Source organism: Mus caroli, unplaced genomic scaffold, assembly GCF_978045245.1.
Source record: "Mus caroli unplaced genomic scaffold, Mus_caroli_1 scaffold_6, whole genome shotgun sequence".
NCBI lineage: Eukaryota > Metazoa > Chordata > Mammalia > Rodentia > Muridae > Mus > Mus caroli.
The window spans coordinates 44,418,037-44,438,454 of NW_028227261.1; the positions used below are offsets into that span (position 1 = coordinate 44,418,037).

General features: G+C 37.5%; 1 protein-coding gene across 5 annotated transcripts in view; it reads right to left on the reverse strand.

Annotated features, from left to right (window-relative positions):
* The window catches only part of LOC110293190 (AGBL carboxypeptidase 4), a 1,191,022-nt gene that overhangs the window by 513,209 nt on the left and 657,395 nt on the right, over positions 1–20,418 (reverse strand). For all 5 annotated transcript variants that reach the window (XM_029476352.2, XM_085839081.1, XM_021161009.2 and 2 more), the window contains exon 5: positions 5,276–5,492. In XM_029476352.2, the coding sequence (XP_029332212.1) occupies positions 5,276–5,492 (217 nt within the window). The remainder of the gene's footprint in view (positions 1–5,275; positions 5,493–20,418) is intronic.

Genomic DNA, 20,418 nt, shown 5'->3' on the forward strand with positions numbered 1-20,418 from the left:
TGGTTTGAGGCTCAACTATGAGGACTGAATGGACCCACAGTGTCCCCCAACCTGTTTTATATGACACAGTGAACCTTGACCATTCATCAGATTTACTTTCTTAATATGAGCCTCAATGTGCTATTAGAGGGGCAGGGAAGAGTATTAGAATTAAAGACTTAGTTTAAATCTTGACCCTCATACACATGAACTTAGCAAAAGAACTTACTTTTTAGCATCATTTAGTCCCTGGAGAAATTTTTCCTACTCCATGAGCTACTGTGAGAAATAATTAGGAGTGTCCATATAAAGAAAAAGATCCAACATCTGGAAGCAGAATATAGCCAATATGATAGTGAAGGTTTTCTAAGATGTTAACTTCAATATTTCTGTATACCTTAATCTTCCAAGAATTCCCTATTCCAAACAAGCCAGATATCTAACTAAATATCACTGTGTAATGAACTGGCCCTCAGTTTTCTGAGTAAGCCTATTCTCAGCCTTGTATTCAGTAACCTCACTCATCTCTCAGTACACAAGTTACAGCTTATCTTCTGCATGTTGTTTATTCTGAACACTAACTCTTTAAATAATTCATATCTTTAATTATATGCTTTAAAATATATTTGGGCATGTATAGATTCTAAGATATAGAATACATTTACTTCTGAAAACAAACTGAGGCCTTGTACAACCTTCTCATATGTCACTACCATGTCTCTTACGGAATCTAAAACACTTTTACATTTTTCTATGAGAAACTTAAAGAATAATTTGAAACTTTGTTCAATTCCAATTCTTTTGCTTTATAATAAAATGAAAATCACCCCAATAAAGGTAACATACAAGCTGTGTGATGTTAGAGTTGGAAGCAGAATTGAGGCTTCCTGTGGCAGAGACCTTAGCTGTCCCTCAATATCAATTATCCTTCATAACCAATTATCAGACAGAACATGGCTACTCAGAACAAAGGCTCCATTTCATACCCTCATTTACTGAAATATGAATTCTATTGAATAATGCCATATAGCTACATTTTTTAACTCATTCCCTTTATCCTCATGTCTAGAACATAGATGCAATATGTAATTCCAATATCTGATAATGAAGTTGAAGGTCATTTCACATGGATGACAGAGACAGAAAGCTGTAAGAACATGACTCCAGGAGGCTTTCAAGGAGCAGAGATATAGTATTTGCTGTAGAATGCTAGCATCTAGACTTACATGGAAAAAAAATTCTAATGACCAAAATATATTGTATAAAATAATAATAAAAGAGAAAATGAAACTAACTTCTACCCTGTTTAAGATATTCTTGCTGTTTTTTAAGTTATCTGTTAGCAGAAGCTTAACTTATTTTATTGCCCTTCTTAAAAATGGTCTGCTGTCCTGGGCATATATCCAGAAGATGTTCCAACCGGTAAGAAGGACACATGTTCCACTATGTTCATAGCTGCTTATTTATAATAGCCAGAAGCTGGAAAGAACCCAGATGTCCCTCAACAGAGGAATGGATACAGAAAATGTGGTACATTTACACAATGGAGTACTACTCAGCTATTAAAAAGAATGAATTTATGAAATTCCTAGCAAATGGATAGACCTGGAGGGCATTATCCTGAGTGAGGTAACCCAATCACAAAAGAACTCACACAATATGTACTCACTGATAAGTGGATATTAGCCCAGAAACTTAGAATACCCAAGATATAAGATACAATTTGCAAAACACATGAAACTCAAGAAGAACAAAGACCAATGTGTGGACACTTTGCCCCTTCTTAGAATTGGGAACAAAACACCCATGGAAGGAGTTACAGAGACAAAGTTTGGAGCTGAGAGGAAAGGATGCACCATCTAGAGATTGCCATACCCGGGAATCCATCCAATAATCAGCCTCTAAACGCTAACACCATTGCATACACTAGCAAGATTTTGCTGAAAGGACCCTGATATAGCTGTCTCTTTTGAGGCTATGCATGGGCCTAGCAAACACAGAAGTGAATGCTCACAGTCAGCTAGTGGATGGATCACAGGGCCCCCAATGGAGGAGCTAGAGAAAGTAACCAAGGAGCTAAAGGGATCTGCAACCCTATAGGTGGAACAACAACATGAACTAACCAGTACACCGGAGCTCTTGACTCTAGCTGCATATGTATCAAAAGATGGCCTAGTAGGCCATCACTGGAAAGAGAGGCCCATTGGACATGCAAACTTTATATGCCCCAGTAGTGGGGAATGCCCGGGCCAAAAAAATGGGAATGGGTGGGTAGGGAAGTGGGGGTGGGGAGGGTATGGGGACTTTTGGGATAGCATTGGAAATGTAAATGAAGAAAATACCTAATTAAAAAAAAAAAGAATACATACATTGGCAGAAACTTCAGGAAGGCAGGCTAAAACTAAATAGGAAAGCCTCTGCTGTAGGTATCAGATGCTATTTGATAAGGTTCTTTGACTTCTTATTTCAGGAAGCCAGGAATCTGTTTGGGGTTTACCTAATAGTCATGAGAATGCAAACGCATAGTTGCTAAGGTAACTACAGCTATCATGAGGTAATTTGACTCTGATCCTACAACACTCCAGCTCTCCACAATCAGAGAAGTGAGAGCCCATGAACACTCTCCTTCAAAGATGTCATTTTGGGTATTTCTGAGCTTTTTCAAAAATGTGATCTTTGTTTACAATAGTTTGAGGCCTCTTTTCTTGGTTTAGATCAAGCTTTTAATCAACAAAATACAAACAGAGTTTTTAGCATTACAAAAAAAATGGTTTGCAGTTCTTAGAATACTCTTAAACATGTATCTTTTATATTTTTCTAGTTTTACATATTTTTTTCTCATTAATTAATTTATTCACTTTAAAGCCTGATCCTAGTGTTCTCCCTCCTCTGTTCCCAGTCCTACCTTCATACCCCTCCCACACTACCCCATCCCTTTTTCCTTAGAAAAATGGGTACCAACCCATCCTCATACATAAAGTTCCAGCAGGGTGCATCCTCTCCCACTGAGGACAAGGCAGTCCAGCTATAGGAAAGGGATACAAAACCAGGCAACAGAGACAGCACCCCCTTCTAATAAAACATGTATCTTAATTTATTCTTTCATTAATGCAATCATTCGTTCAATATCCTGCTGAACAAATGAGAGAAATAAACAAATTCTTTTTTTTCTTAAGTGCATAAATATTAAAGGGAATATTTTTAAAAATTTTTTAAAAAAATCTACCAATTCATATTTTGATAAACATTTACCTTAAGACTTTCTCTAACAGTTCCATTTCAAATAATCCTAGTTTCTACTAGTATATTGCTGATAGGATTACGTGTGTCTAATTTTTTTTTCTATACATTCAGTCTCCACCCTTTTCTACTTTTAAGTTTTCTTGGAAAGGCTGATCTGTGTGGGGGCTCTTCGGTGGGTTTTCTTACCAATGGTTGGGTTGCCCAGTAGGGAGCCTTTGTGCAGAAGTAGGAGAATGAAGGGTACATACAGTCATGCTATATACAATACTATGACTAATACCTCTCTCCTTCTACCTCCTCCTCCTCCATCCCCTCTCTTTCTCACTCTTCTGTTTTCTCTCTCAACTTTCAGCTCCACCTTCCCATTATTTGTACAATTACCAGCTCTAGCCTTTATTTTACAAATTAAGGTGGGAAGAAGGTTTAGAGGAAATCACCTGAGTGCTGACTCATTCCTTGTTCAAAGCTCCTCAAAGGAGAGCTGAATTAACAACAAATTACAAATAGCCCCAGGGCTATCCGCAACAGAATCCCATATATTTAATGAACGGAAAAACCTCAAATTATGGTTTTGACAGGAGAAAAGAGGAGAAAAGAAAAAAAGAAGAAAAAATTCAATTCCATTCTAAGATGCTCACGCCCTAACTGTCAGAATTTGGGAATATGTTACTTTACATGGCAACAACAGCATACAGATATGATCAAGTTAAGTATCTCAAGAAGATGAGGTAGAATACTTTGGTGAGCTCCGTTCAATCATAACAACCATTACAAGTGAAGGAGAGAGGCAGATGAATGAGAACCAGTGAGGAGATTCAGCCAACCATTGCTGGCTTCAAGATGGAAGGGAACCACAAACCAAGAAATATAAGCAGCTTTTTGATGAGAAAATAGTATGACAATCAATGTGCTCTTCTCTGGAGCCTCAAATGGAAAACATATCTGCCAATGCCACCACGTTATCTCAGTGAGACCTTCTTTAAACTTTGAATCTCCAGAATTACAAGACAATAATTTTTGGCTTAGCCCACTGTGTGTCAGCTTGATACAAGTTAGAGTCATCAAAGAGGAAGGAGCCTTAGTTGAGAAAATGTGTCCATGAGATCCAACTGGCATTTTCTCAATTCGAGATTAACAGGGGAAGGCCCACCCCATTGTGGGTGGTGACATCTATTGGCTGACACCTGGGTCCTGGGTTCTATAAGAAAGTAGGCTGAGCAAGCCATGAGAAACAAGCCTGTAAGTAGCAGCCTCCAAGGCCTCTGTATCAGCTCCTGCCTCTAGGTTCTAGCCCTGCTTGAGTTCATGTCCTGACTTCCTCTAGTGATAGAGTATAGATCTGTAAGTCTAAGCCAAGTAAACACTTTTCTTCCCAACTTGCTTTTTGGTTGTAGTTATCGTCCCAGCAATAGAAACCCTAACTAAAATAACCATCTAGTCTTTTACTTTAACAGTTAAAAACAACTATGGGGTGGATGATTAAAATCTCTGGACCAGAAACTTAAACCCATAGAATAAAAAGTAAGTTTGGGAAGTGACCTAATACACAGACAGCAAGCACATCCAATCAGGATACCAGCAGTCAACCTATACTCAAAGTAATCTGGATTCACTAATAAACACATTTATTTCCCATTGAGAGATTTACCACCATTGAAACACTTTCATGCCTTTGTAGCACACAGTGGACACTTTCTTTTCTCTCAGTGACTTTGGGATTATTCAGAACTTTTTGAAGAGAGATGTTTTAGTTTCCTTCATAAGGACAATTAATCTGTCTCAAATCTTATTCTCGTACTGTCTGTTGCCCTTGGAGCAATGAATCACACTTTCAGAAACAGTCACCAAAATAATCCTTATATGATTATTGCTAGGTATGGAATAATTATTTAAGCTTATTTCTATTTAATATTTAAATCTGTAAATGCTCCAGAGTATATAGTCTACAGAACACCATTTTCATAATTTGTATTCTGCGAAACTCCATTGTCAAGTTCCCACTTTATTGTTGCCTTTTTCAAAATGGGCACCCCAAGCAAGACATGGGCCTTACCACACTCTGTCCAAGCTGTTCCCGAAAGAAATAATCCATGTTTTTCTTTTGTAGGCTGTCGAGGTAATGCTGGAAGCGAGTATATGTATAAGGGTAGCAGTAAGCAAACTGGTAGATATCATCTTCTCGGTCAAAACAGAATGCAAAGGACATCACATAGTTCTTCCTGTGGTCTGGGCAGCGATAGTAATAAACGTTTTTTGGTGGTAGTCTTTGCCTAGAAGATACAAACAAAGACAGTAACTCAAGACTTATAAGGTAACAAATGGGAATGAATTTCTGGAAAACTTCAAGGAGAACGGTGCCATGGCAATGGGACAATGATGAAACTCCATGGGGTCAAAAACACATGGGAAAAAGGAAGCACTTGGTCAAAGGCTGGTTCTCTCGCCTCAATAATTTGGAAAATGAAAAATTAACAAAGACAAACCGATTTTATAGATTTGTTTATCTCTATTTTGTGCATTTGCTATATGCCTAGGCATTGTGTTAGGGTTGGGAAATACAATAGTAAATATGACAAGCAAAGTCTTGGTTTTCATGTAATAATATTATAAAAGGAAAATTATGGACAAATTAAGAATGCAGACTACAAAAGGCCCAGTGGTTTGAATAAGAATCTCCCCCATAAGCTCATATATTTGAATGCTTGGTTCCCTGTTGATAGAATTGTTTGGGAAGAATTAGGATGTGCAGTGTTGGTTGTCAGAGAAGTTATGTCACTGGGGATAGGATTTGAGGTTTCAAAAGCCCATGACATTACTAGTTAGTTCTCTTTCTGCTTTGTGTTTGTAGATCAAGTTGTAAGCTATCAACTCCTCTTCTAGTTACATACCTGCCTGCCTGCTGCCATGCTCCCTACCAAGATGGCCATGGACTCTAACTGTATGGAACTCTGAGTCCTAAATGAAAAACTTTCTTTTATAAGTTGCCTTGCCCATGCTGTTTTGTCACAGAAATTGAAATGTAACTAAGACAGATGGTAAAAATTTCTTTAAAAAAAAGTCAAGTTTGGGGCATGAGACATCAATGAATACAAGTCTATTTTTCTTAGGAAGTCATGATTTGTTTTTTATTCTAAGACCAACTCACAATTTTTAAATTAAACTAATATGCACTGTGAATATTCAAGAGAAGGGAACAAAATATTCAACATTACTTTAAATTATTAATAATATCTTGAACAGAGTACTATATGAGACTATTTTTTTAATTTAATGCTTTATCAAATATTAGGGGCTTTCATATATGATTATAATATATATTGTGATCATATTGATCATTTATGCCCCTCCAACTCCTCCTGGGTCTACCTCTATCACCCATGCCTTAGTAATTTTATGTTCTTCTTTTTAATATCCCACTCAGTTCAATTTGTATTGCTAATATACAAAGAGGTATAGGGGAATCCACTGGAGAACAGTCCACTTATCAGGAACTACACTCCTAAAGAAAACAGACTCTTAACTGGTAGCTGTTACTACCATTCACTCCTCTGATAGGAGTGGTGCTACATAGATCCTCCCTGTTCCACGCTAGAATGTTTACTGGCTTAATTTTATACAGATATAGTGTGGGCAATAAGAGCTGCCAGGGTTTTATGAGTGTGGTTCCATGGAAACATTTTGGGAAATACTGATTCAAAATGTTTTGTGTAAGTAGTCTCTTTAAAAAAACAATGCTCATTCTCCAGTAAGGAACACTTGGGGCCACACAGCAAAAACAATGTTCCAGTCATACCCCTAAAACATCACCCTGACTGTTCCACAGAACTGCTGCCCCATCCTGTCTATGGGAGCCAAACTGTTCACATGGTTGCCCTGCAGAGAATGCCTCTCATTTCTTTTCTTCCTACTCAAAGAGAATCAGATAAAACAGTGCCTTTTCCATTATCTTGTGATAGCAACCATAGGCTAGTTCAATTCACATTTTTTTATAGTTGACCATACTCTTTTATTGATTGCTATATAAGTCTATAAGTCTTATGTATCTAGATTGATCTAGAAGATCTCTAAGACAAAGGATACTTCTGGAGAATGCCCACACTGGGTAAAGAATATAAGACCTGCCTCCTACCACTTGGTATTTAGTAGAAGAACCAAGAGGAAAAGAAAGAATGTAGGCAAGAGAAGGAGAATGTAGAAGGTTAAGTCAAGAAAATCAAGAATGGTGGTGGCCCCATGCAGAACAGCATGGACATTTGTTGAATGATAGTTCCATAAACCTTGTTATGATTAGTGTTAAAATGTAAGCATGACAAGTTAGAATACCATCGGCGGTTGGGCCTCTGAACATCTCTGGAAGGAATTATCTTGAGTATACAAATCAAGGTGAAAAGTGCCCAATCACTGTAGGTTGCATCAATTTCTAGACCAGGGATTTTGGAGTGTTTACGAGTACAGAAAGCATGCATGCATTCATTGTTTTGTCCTCCTGATTACAGATGTAATGTGAAAAGCTACTACAAACTTTTGATGTCTTAAGTACCATGCCATATTAGATTATGACTTTGAATTTCAAGTTCAACCTTTTCTCCCTTAAGTTGTTTTTGTCAGAGTGCTTTATCACAGCATTAGGAAAAAAAAAGACAGATGTTCTAACATGGTACTGTTTTCTTATAAAATATTGCTTGGATATTGTGTTTTGCTAAGATGAATTACCTGGTTAATGTGAGGGAAGTGTGAGGTCTCTTTTTGAAGTTCAGAGAGAATATAGCACTGATGCTTATCCATATATTTGTATATGAATCTATTGGATATATTAAATATTATAATAGTTGAAAATATTAGAAAACAAGTGGTTGAAATGTCAAGCCATGGGAAGTAAGATGGATGTGTACTTGAAGGTGCTTAAGAATGGTACAATATGGAAAATACCCAGCTCAAGCCAAAAGGAATTGGAATTTAGTGGTGGTATCAGAGGATGCCGAGTTTTGTGCTTAGATTCACCAAAGCCATACATTTGCTTCCTACTTCCAAGAGAATGAACATGAGGTAATAATCTTCATATATGGCCTTTAAGACAAATTCTCTATAAACTCATTCTAACCAGATTGCTATCCTGAATCTGCCTATATTGAAATTCTGGTGCTACTAGAGCTACTACTGATGAGGTAGAGAAATAATGGGTTGGAAAGTGGGTGGGAAACAAGGAGTAAAGTCATTCCCTGATGCTCCTATGTATGGTGTATAAGAGAATGAGAAGTGAATACTGTCCTCAAGAGTGTCAGGCTTCAGTTGATATTTTTCCTATCAAATATTAAAGTACCATGTACCAAGTGAAGACAAGAGAGGTGAATGAAATAGAGAATTAAAAGAATGAGATGATTAACTATGAGACTGAGTTCTACAGGATAATGAGAATTGTGGAAAGGATTATAGCTAAGGCACTCGTGAAGAGGCAAGAATAGAGAGGGAGTAACAGATACAAGCAGGGATGCTGGTATAGAGAAACTGTGTGTGCTTCACAATTATAATGTGATTAATGATACAAGAACAGAAGGGTAGGGAGGAAGCTTGTCCCCAAAGCTTGGATTAATAGTTGAAAAGAAAGTCAGTGAAAGATCTTTGAAATCTCCATGCTGTGATGGTCACTCCAGGTCCTGGCTCAGAGATCTAAGTAGGAGTCTTCCTGGAGTCCCAGAATAGTGTGTGTTCCTCGGCAGGCGCTGCATATAGCCATAAGGTCTCTCAGGTTATGATATTATTTCTCACTATTTGCTAGTACATACCAGCCAAGGCCTACAGTTTAAATATATCTACCCTCTCTTTCCAATCTTCTATCCAAGTATATCTCTTTTTCCTGAGGGACTGCTGTCTTTGCGGAACTTGTTTATGTTCAATCAGAGTTCATGTGTTTACTGATGTCCTGATTCCTCCCCTGGGTGGGTGACAATGCTTGATCTGAGGGCAGGCAGAGTGGAGTTAATGGATTCATCAGTAATCATTCAGAAACTCTAAAACCTGGGTTGGGGCTTAGATTTTCCAGATGCCACCAAAGATACACACAGAAGCCTGCTTGGGAAGGGCTCATCAGTCAGGTCATGCAAGGAATAAAGACAGAGGAGGTAAGACAAGTAAGGAAAGGCACCCATTAGAATATACTTCAATATACTTCTGGTTTTGTCCTATTTTTCTTCTTATGTTTTCGCTATCCCTCGGGTGTTATCTACTGTTTTATATGCATTTAACACTCTCAAGCATATACTTGTGAGATATGGGTTATTAACATCCCATCACAGAGACAAGAAAATCAAAGCTCAAATGGGTGAAAAATTCTCAAAGACCCAAGCTATGTTAGTAGCAGGACCTGCATTGGACCAGTTGGCTCCAGAGTCTATACTCCGAATTCTTGTTCCATCCTGCCATCATTCTTTGGCCACTCATATATTAAGCTTACCTTCTATTTCAGAAAAATCTGTTTTCACAGTATTCTCAGCAGTCCCTTCCTGATAGAAACCCTTTAAGCAACTCTCTGTTTTCACATTTCACTTTGGCCCACGATGCTCCCCCTGCCTTCCTTGAGATTCAGGATCCTGTGCTCTTTCTTCCTTCTCTCAAAAGCTATCTGTGCTTTATTCATACTGAACTACTTCAGACCCTTCCCCATAGTTACACATCTTAGTAAATGATCTTTGTACCACTTGGATAGACTCTCACTTGTTTCTTCATATCCTATTCATATACCTGACACTTGAATGATTATTAGCAAAGGGTTAAATGTTTAAAATTAAGAAAGAATCTATGGACTGAAGATGTGCAAATGAGAAATGCAAATAAATACCAGTCATTTAACTTGCTTCTCCTCTAAAATTTTCTCTGACCACTCAGTCTTCAGCAGCTTGACTCTGCTTTGACAAGGGCCCTTTTCTGTGTGGTTTGTCTTCTAAAAATGAGAAGTGAAAGAAAATAGATTTTTCTTCAAAAAGAATGTAAACATCTTTGTAATGGAAACCAAATCACCTCTTCTTTCTGTTCCCCACTGGTGATGGTACATGGAGCCCCCCAACATTTATTTCAAAGCAAAGCAAATGCTAGAACAATGCAAAGAAGATCTGACCCAAAGACCAGTTGCAGGCGTCAAGGAGGCTGAATTTAGTTCAGTGGAAAATAGGCGCTTTATAACTTTTCATAGAAGAGAAAGTAGATGTCTTAGTCAGGGTTTCTATTCCTGCACAAACATCATGACCAAGAAGCAAGTTGGGGAGGAAAGGGTTTATTCAGCTTACAATTCCATACTGCTGTTTATCACCAAGGAAGTCAGGACTGGAACTCAAGCAGGTCAGGAAGCAGGAGCTGATGCAGAGGCCATGGAGGGATGTTCTTTACTGGTTTGCTTCCTCTGGCTTGCTCAGCCTGCTCTCTTATCGAACCCAAGACTGCCAGCAAAGAGATGGCCCCACCCACAAGGGGCCTTTCCCCCTTGACCACTAATTGAGAAAATGCCTTACAGCTGGATCTCATGGAGGCATTTCCCCAACTGAAGCTCCTTTCTCTGTAATAACTCCAGCTGTGTCAAGTTGACACAAAACTAGCCAGTACAATAGAGAAACTTGTATTAACAGGAAATATAGCAAAAATATGGTTTCTGAGTGTGAAAGAATGTTGTTAGATGAGGCGCTCTCATTTTTCTGAACACAATCTGAGATAATTATAAAATAATGATATTAATTACCATGTTATGACACCTTGCGTGTGTACACAGCACTGATGACCTGCCGGGCTATTCTAAACATTTTGTAATGTAGCTCCTTAACTCGGTACAATATTGTGAACTTACTCCTCCCAACTCCAAAAGATGAAGGTGATGACATATCCAAAGCTCTTCTTAAGGGAAGCAGACTGTCTGTGGCTCTCCAGGAGAACATGGGAGTGATGTGATTCAAGATCTTATCGGAGACCCAGGATGAGTCTAGTCACTAGTGTGTATGCTCTTAGGACCAAGAAAATGTTTATTAGCTCTTAGAACATGCCATAATCTCTATTCAGAAAATGTAAGCAGATTCCAAGACTTAGTAGTATGTGCAGGAAGGGAGTGTGTGCACATACATACATATCAGATTCACACACGCATACTCTATGCTCTCTATTATAGCCAGATAGCTCACATTATCTAGTTTTCTTCACAGTTAGACTGAGTTCCCTTGAGAGAAGGGTTCATATAGTCATCACTGTTGCTACTCCAGGAACTTTGCAAAATTTTACATAGAGGAAGTGTTAAAAAAACTGATGCATTGAATAAGTGAATATCTTTATAAATAAATTATTTTGTACATTGTTCCCTTTCCATGTGAAATGTAGGACCATTTCCTAAATAAATGACATTCTCCCCTTCTTTCCTTTATAATGAGTTCCATCTCATTATAATTGAGTTTCCCATACATTTCTATAATATTATAGTTTCTCAATTATAGAGAAGTCAAATTCAGGTCTCATGATATTTTTTGTTTTGACTCTTGATCAGCAACTTCACAATGTAGTAAATACAATAAATACTAAGTGTAGACACTCTTGCTTCTCTTACTTATCTCAAAATTTACAGATGCTAACACATGGTTCTCCATGGTGACCCTGGAGAACTCAATACATGGTCCCCAAGTGAATAAATTTATAATTTAATACTCCATGAATGAAATGGAAGGTGATAGTTTCCCTTGCATTTACCACCCTCTCCACATTTTCTTGAAATCTATTGACTAAATTTTAAAAACATTCTTTTAGAGGCTACCCGGACACATGGAAAATGATAATCCAAGTATATAAAACTCTCTAATTTTATATTCTCAATCTTTCTTTAACAATACAAGATTTCTAAATGCAAGATTTCTAATTTCTTTGCCAATGAAGCAGAAAGTCTCAGCTTGAACATGTAAGTTCTAACTCTAGAGCCTTTCTTGATAGCAGGCAATCAGGACATTTTCTCTTCAAATCAACAGAACAGGAAGTAGTGAAGAACCAGTCTCATGCTTCATGTAAGCTACACATGGCCATTCATCTGTGTTTGGCTGGAATGATTGAGACCATTATGCTGTTAGTCCCAACAGAGCTATTCAACACAACATCCCAAAGCCATTCAGACACTCCCATAGTACCACATATTAAGCACATCCTGTATGCAACATTGTGCTATGTATTGTATACTACTTTTTGAATAGTAAGTACATATTTTTTTCCGACTCAGCAAGCCTGTGGTACCTTACATTCACACAGCAATTTTGGCTGCAGTCTTCTGGTTCCCTTAGTTCAATTATCCAGAGTCATAAAGTAATGTGGTATCTACTTCCCTGGTACATTTGAAAGTAGAAGAAGTTTCTATATTTTTTCCTTCTGTGAGGGCAGCAGAATATTTCATGCTTTGTCTAGGATATGTGTGGCCTTTCATTTATTTGTGGCTGGAATGGTTGAGGCTATTATCTAACGAGTCAATTGGCCCTTTCCTTGTCCTCTCTCATGTGTGGTACAGCTAGGCACCTGGCATAGATATACATATTATAAATCTACTCTCCCTAGGCAAATGGAACTCACTCTTCCTATCTCCAATACTATCTTTCCCCAAATAATTATAATGTCCCTGTCACCAGCACATCTATTCTTATCTCTTCTCTCTGCACTTTGTCATAGCTAATCTCCTCCGATCACTGAGAGGGAGAGAAAGAGCATGAGGCACTGATCAGATGCAGGCAATACATTTTCACTCCCCCAAGTCTAATCAGATTACCATTTTATCAGCTAATGTGTACTCTGGGTGGGAGGAGAGAGGCGGTGTTACATATTGCCAGTTGAATTTTTGATAAATAAAAAAGATACTGCTCCTTTCTTGAATTAACCTTTTTGTCCTATACACTGCATTTTTTTAATTTGTCAGTTTATTTTATAACATCAAGATTTTTTTTTTGTTAATTTTGTCACTGCCTTCTGGAGAAGGACACCCATACACTGTGGCAGCAGCTGCTTCTATTAATTCCAAGCCATTAAAAAATTAAAATTAAAGCCAATTATTTTCGCTGGTTAAGAGCCAGAGAAGAGCTTAGACTTATTATTTCTATGTTCATAGACAGAAACAATATCCCTACCTGTGGCTGGGTACTGGAAAAATGCCAACCAATGTAGAAACTTCAGGGACCATGCCAGAAGAGGCTTTGAACTACCAACTCTAACTCCTCTGATTCTGAGAAATGGCAAGATGATCCAGATGGACGGGGGAGCTTAGAGTTGGTTGGTGTCCTGATTCTTATATTCTTGCCTACTTTGAGCTTCTGCATAAAATGTGGTCTCTGCTTGTAGGTCTCTTTCCTACAATCCATCTCAAGATTGTTGAGACACTTTTAGGTGAAGTAGATTGTATTTTCAGACCTGTTATTCACAGGGTCTGGGACAGCAAATGAGACAGGAGCATATTTCTGTCAGCTTTAGGTACGGTAGCAGGCTATAGCCTCAACTGGTTCAGGCTTACAATGAAAATTTGTATCAGGTTTGCTTTGTTATTCATTGTGAGTGGAACAATGATAAAGGTTCAGGTGGTGAAGTCACCAGGATGAGTGAGAGACTGAAAGAATCAACTGCTTTGGTGAATGTCAGCTCTGTGTACCTGTAGAAACACACTCCTTTTATAGTAGGAAGAACCTTGATTTATGCTCTACTTCACTTCCTTTACTCATCAGTAGTACGGCAACGAGCCTAGGTTTCCTCATCCCTGAAATGTAAATGATATCACAGATTGGCTGTGAGGAGTGACTGACATGTAACCCATGCAGGAGCTTGGTAAATGATTCCTAAGACTTTCATCATGCTCCAAGCAAAAGAAAAAAAATGGCACTGTCCCATCTTCATCTAAAATAGTGAATTTTAGGTTCATGTTAGTCACTTTAGGACATGGATGATCAGGGTAGATGACAGTACAAGACTATCCCAAAATGATAAGAATACAAACTGATGTTAACAATTTTCTCTTTCTTGTCCTTTCTGGTTTCAATGTACCTAATACTTTCATTTTGTTCAGGATGTCCTCTCTGATGAAAAGAATTATGTTCAAACATAGGAGAGCGGTTAACTTCTTTAACCCTAAATTATGGTAGAGAAAAGAATTCACAGGTTCTATCCTCACTGATAGTTTGTATCAGTCAAGTGTTCCATGGCCCATTCTTCAGACATCATGGTCACCAGTTGGTGAGACATATAGGAACCACAGTCCTTTATCTGGGTAGTAGAATGTTTTTTGTACAGTTGTGTATACATGTAGAATTATGATTTCTTTATTTGAGTACATGTTAAGATGTATATCATCCTTTTACCAGTAATGAACTAAATTATAAACGTGTAAGTTTTAGCAAAATTAATGATTATATTTATATTACTTATAAAATATAATCATGAATATTACCTGCATCATGTCTAATTAAGTACCTCTGATGTATTGCAGGAGAGAAGTTACGAATCTGAGCAAACATCTGTGTCTTCCATAATAGTAGCAGTTTTTTTTTTTACAAGATATGCCCCCAAACTATTATTTGTACATGTAAAAATAGCAAAGCATAAAAGGGAAATTATTTGAATTATTTCAGAGTAGTTGCATACTCTGTGTAAAAAATTCACTTCAGGAGTTATATAGTATAGCCTATGTTTTAGAGAGCATGGCTGCTCTAAAATAATTTTGACTATTACTAATTCCAAGCTTTCTCTTGCGTGAAGTAGTGGCTGGCACTCTGTCTTTTGCAAATAAGTAGAACTAAATGAAACCAGAGTTTTATATCAGTTGTCAGTTAGATGTCTCAAATAGCTTTATTTAACTCAATTCTAGGGTAATTCAATTATTTTATCCAGTTCATGAAAAATTTTTGTAAATTCACTCTACAGAAAGTGGAATACTTCCTTAGTTGTACATGATCCAGCTACTTCCATATGCAGTCACTAAAGACAGATTTATTTTGTTAGGGCATTGTAAATAAAAACTTTGGTTAATAACAATGTTCATTTTAGATCAGAAAAGCTGTGAGGCAGAAATTTATTCTTAGATGGTTTGAGGTATCCACAGTTTGTAGCTGAATATGAATATCTTTCCATTTTCTATCTTAAAAATGGAAACTATAATCATCAAAATATATATAACAAAATGGAAATATAAACCTTTGTAATTGGTTAACATTGAAAGACACAAACATATGCAAGACTTTGAAAATAATTATTTTGTAAAATCACCAATGTAATAAAAAATTGTATACTTAAGTACTATTTTAAATTATAAAACTTTATGTTTAATTCTCTCACTTTAAGTTGTGATAATAAATTACTTGGTTTTCCTATCCATCTGCCAGCTTGATTCCTCCTCTTGCATGTCTAAAAGTGATCTCAAATTCAACCTAATTAAAATTGATCTCCTGTCATCCCCTAAATCTAGGGTTTGGAAAATACTTCCACCACAGTGGGAAGCTCCCATTTTCATGTGCCCAATTACATAAGGCAAAAAACAAAAACAAAACAAACAAACAAAAAAAACAGAGTTAACCTTAATTTCTCTTTCTTTTCTTCGTTAAAATGACCTGTTTTACTACTTTAAAAATAAATTAAAATGGCAAGAATAAATATTGCCTTATATCTTCCATATTGCATCTCCCTAGATAGTTTGGAAACATAATTTTAAACAAGATCAATACTGTGTTTTCATAGAACAGAACTTGGAATAGGAAAGAATGATAAACAAATGAAATCAGTAGAATATAAGTTAATGATAAGTGTAATGAGTGCAACAGTGAAATAGATTTGTTAGTGTAATAATGCAGGAAAATGGTCACAGAGGTAGCCCTCTCATAGAAACATAATGAATATGAGAAGTCTCTGTACCACTAGTAAACAACAACAACAACAATAACAATAACAAAAAGATAGAAATAACAAATACAAAGGTCAAACAACAGGGACAAGCTTTGAGGGGCCTCAGAAAAAGCAGAAAAGCCAGTATGAATGAATAGGAATTGGTGATGTGGAGATGGACAGAATTGAGTCAGAGTAGAAAAGAGGATGTGGGTGTTAGTAAGAGCTTCCAATGGAGGAAGTGGAAGCAAGGACAGGTTAGGTAGCTATTGCAGTTGCCTAGACAAGATACAGTGATGGGTTGGGGATGGGCTGAAGCTGTGAGGAATACAAGAAGTTCTGGGACTTGGAACAGCTTTGAAGGTGAAGAGCTTTGGCTATGTGGATGGGTTGAATGTGTGTGAGATCAGGAGTGAAATCAGCCACCACACTATTTTTTAGCTTGAAATCTTTTTCTAAAACTTTTTCCATCTCAGGGAGGTCTTTAAATTCTCCAAAAGATGTAAATTTATCTATCTCCAAAAGATAGCTCCAATCTGTTTCGTTGTCTGTATTTCTATGCTTTCACTAATATACTGAGAAAGTTCCCACACAACCCTGCTTCTTTTTTCCCACCCCCTCCCTATTCCCTTCTCTACATAGTCCTTTTAAAATTTAATTGGATCTTGTCACTTCCTGGATTAAATGTCTTTCTCAATTTCCAATTATGCTGGAATGAAATCCAAACTGGAGCATTTTACTTCTTGAGACACACTGCATTCATAGCTCATCTCCATGCTTCCAAAGTCTTCTGTGTACAGTTTTGTCTTCTACACACTAGCAACGCTTGCCTCACTGCTCTAGACTTTTGATTTTGTTTGGTTTGATTTTTGAGACAGGGTCTCTCTCTGTGTACACTGGCCAAAAACTTGCTATGTAAAGCAGGCTAGCATTTCTCCTGCTTCTCCGTCTTGCTTTCCTAGTGCTGAGATTATAGATAGGCATGTGTCACCACACCCCATTTTTTTTATTTTAAGAACTGGATACTGAGCTTTTATTTTTCCCTTTCTCTCAGTTCAAATGTTACCTTCCCTTCCTACCTAAATTAGAATCTTGTTATTTCTCATAACAACTATTTTCTTTCCCTCAAAGCATTCCTGGAACTTATAATTAGATATCCATTGTGATTATTTTTAAACAGTTACATTTGTAACTAGTTCATAATTGATTGGTCACGAGGAACAATACCCATGTTTAGATTATGAGTAAATAATATATCATCTTCCCCAGTACTTGACAGTGTTATAGAATGAAGCTTCTCAGATTAGTGTCTGAGAAGGAAGAAGGCTGACATTTGGCTTGCTAGGGCCACAGTGTGCTTAAGGGTTCCCAGAGTACTAAATTGGAGAGAGTATGGTGTAGAGGGGGTTCTAAGCTATTTCGAGAGTTATTTTTTTCCTAAGTTTTATATAGTGCTTTTCATAGAAATGATAAAGACATTAGTCACCCTGTAAAAGTACCTTTCTGCTCTTGTATAGTGACACTGACCCATATAACAATGTGCATTGCTTTCCCTTCCCAGCCCATTGCCATAGTAACTGCTAAGCAAAGAGATTCGTTGTTATTGAACCTTACCCCATATAAGGAATCACTGTGGGGTCTTCTGGCCAGTACACTTAAGAGATCTGCCTGATTTATCATGAGGAAAAGGGCTGTTGTAGAGAAGGTTGCGATCTCATCACAGTGCCTACCATCAGAGAATGGCTATAAACTGTTCCTTTGTACTCACTGAGCAGGGTTATTACAGGCTAGGCATGATCAAAGTTGACAGAGTGCAGTAAATAGTACACAAAGAAATATAGGGAAACAACCATTTACAACTTCCATCTGGTTTATCATATCCTTGAACTCATAATCTCCGTCCCAGTTTAGAAATCCCAGAACAAGGACATGTTCACAAAGTGAACTGAACTTAGTATCCTATCAGAAAGTCTGAGGGATATAAACATTCAAATGACCTAAAGTCCAAGAAGTCAGCAAGTTTTCTAAATTCCAGGTTACCAAATCTAAGGAGCTAAGCCAAAAAGCAATATGAAAAATCAATAATAATGATGTAAAGAAACCCTAGGTTTCTAAAATAAAGGGTGTGGGGAGGGGGATAAGAATGGAAAGGAATGAAGATGAGGCTGCAGCCAAGGTCTAGCCAGGAGCTAAGAAATGAGTCTAGCAAGGATAAAAGTTAGAAGATGCAGAAGCATGGGTAGCAAGATGCTCTGCTACGCATGGGGAGAGGTGCAATCACAGTCTCCAGTGGATGAAATCATCTTGAAAACAAGTAAGGTGGAAAGTAGAGTTCCTCTGCATAGGTGTTATACATACGAGGTATAGGGCATGCCATGTCAAAATTGTTCTCTGACCATGATAGAGATTTAAGAATGTACTCTACCCTATCAAGAATGAGAGGCTGGAATGGGAATCTTGAGGAGATAACCTCCAGGTGTCAGTCTTCAGGAACCATGTGAGAAAACCCAGTCTAGGTTATTTTTCCATGTGAGAAATGTTAACACATTGATGACCCAAGAATCACAAGAATGCTAGACTATGAGGAGTGAGATTTAGCTTGAGAGGAAAACCATTAAGTGAGGGACAAACACAGATATATCACAATCCTGGGAATGTCTGATACAGGGAAAGGAAATCTTGCCTAATGGTGCCTGAAGAACTATTATAGTAATGTTAAAACTTTAAGATCTCAGCAGATTGTATTCAGAGGCAAGTATCAGTTGGTCAGTGTCACAGCAATGTGGCGGGAGGGATTCAATGGGATTGAATAAGAGAGTGAAAAGGGAAAGATGAAGCTAAAGCTAAGGCTGAAGAAGAATGTGGACAAAAGAGCAGATAGCACATATAGGCCATGCTATAAAGACTCCAAAGGAACCAAGGTGTCAATAACGGTTGTTGAACATACTCTGTGAGAGTTTCTATATACAGAGACTATGGGCTCCCAAAGGGAGCACTGACAATACCCCCTTAGGTCATTTCCTCAAAGAATACCTGGTTGAAACGTTGATCCAAGAGAGTCAGTCAGCTCTGACATTTTGGCATTCATCACATGAAAGACAGTCTCTAAATCAATTTCTCAGTGTTCATCATCCACCTATAAATAGTACAGCTTCCTTTTTACACCACTGATTATCACATGGTTAAAAACTATGTGAAAAGCATTTATACTTCAGTAGTAGACTTATTAATTTTAGACACTCTTAATTCACATACTCTATAACTTCCCACTTTCCAGGGTTATTGTGTTAATTAAAATAATAAAATAGACTTAGTAAAGAGCTTCTCATAAATTAAATGAATAAATGAACTTTGCAAGTCATCTACAGTTCCTGAAATTTGGGAATTAGAAATATAAGAGACGAGGAACTTTTTTTTTTCTTTTTTCCTAGTAAGAAAATGCATAATTGGTTTTTGGAAGACTGTTCTTCTTCAGCCATATATTTGGCTACATCTTCCCCTTTTCATTCTCTCATCCAGCCAGCCAGCCAGCCAGCCAGCCAGCCAGCCAGCCAGCCAGCCAGCCATCCAATCAGCCAGCCGGCTGGCCGAGCATCCATCCACACACTACCACCTGATACTTACCCCCAAAACATGTTTGGGAGTATATTAACCCTTTGAAATCTATACATGTCCATGTAGTCACTTATATAGCTTTATTCAGATTCTCACTATATAAATCATAAGGTATGTCTTCTAACTTTGTCTATCTACAACATAATTTGTAAAGAAGAAATGTAGAAAGAAAACACAATATGCCAAAACAAATAAAAAGTAAACAGAATTGGCAAGAAGCATGGCAAAACAAAATAAAACAAACAAACAGAAATAACCAAATCAAACCAAAAAGACAGAGGGCCAGAGAGATGGGACAGTAGTTAAAAACACTTGCCACTCTTCCAAAGGGTCTGCATTAGGTTCCCAGCACTCACATTACAATTGTCTGTATGCTTACACTCATGGGCTCATACTAACATGCACGCAGACATGCACACACACACACACACACACACACACACACACACACACACACACACACACACCTATACACAATTAAAAAATAAAAATAAATCTTATAAAAGAAGTCATAAGAGAAGAAATATAAAGATGTGGGTTTGCAAAACAGAATTGTGTGAGTCATGTTTTAATTAAGGAGATTGACTCCAGAGGACTTCTGGGGGATATTTCTCTAGGTAAGGTGAACAGCGAGTGCCATTGATGTACTCGTGAGCTTCCATTACTCTAGAAAAAAAAGCTGTTGGGAAAACTGCCTTAGACTCTATATATGAAGATTCAGAG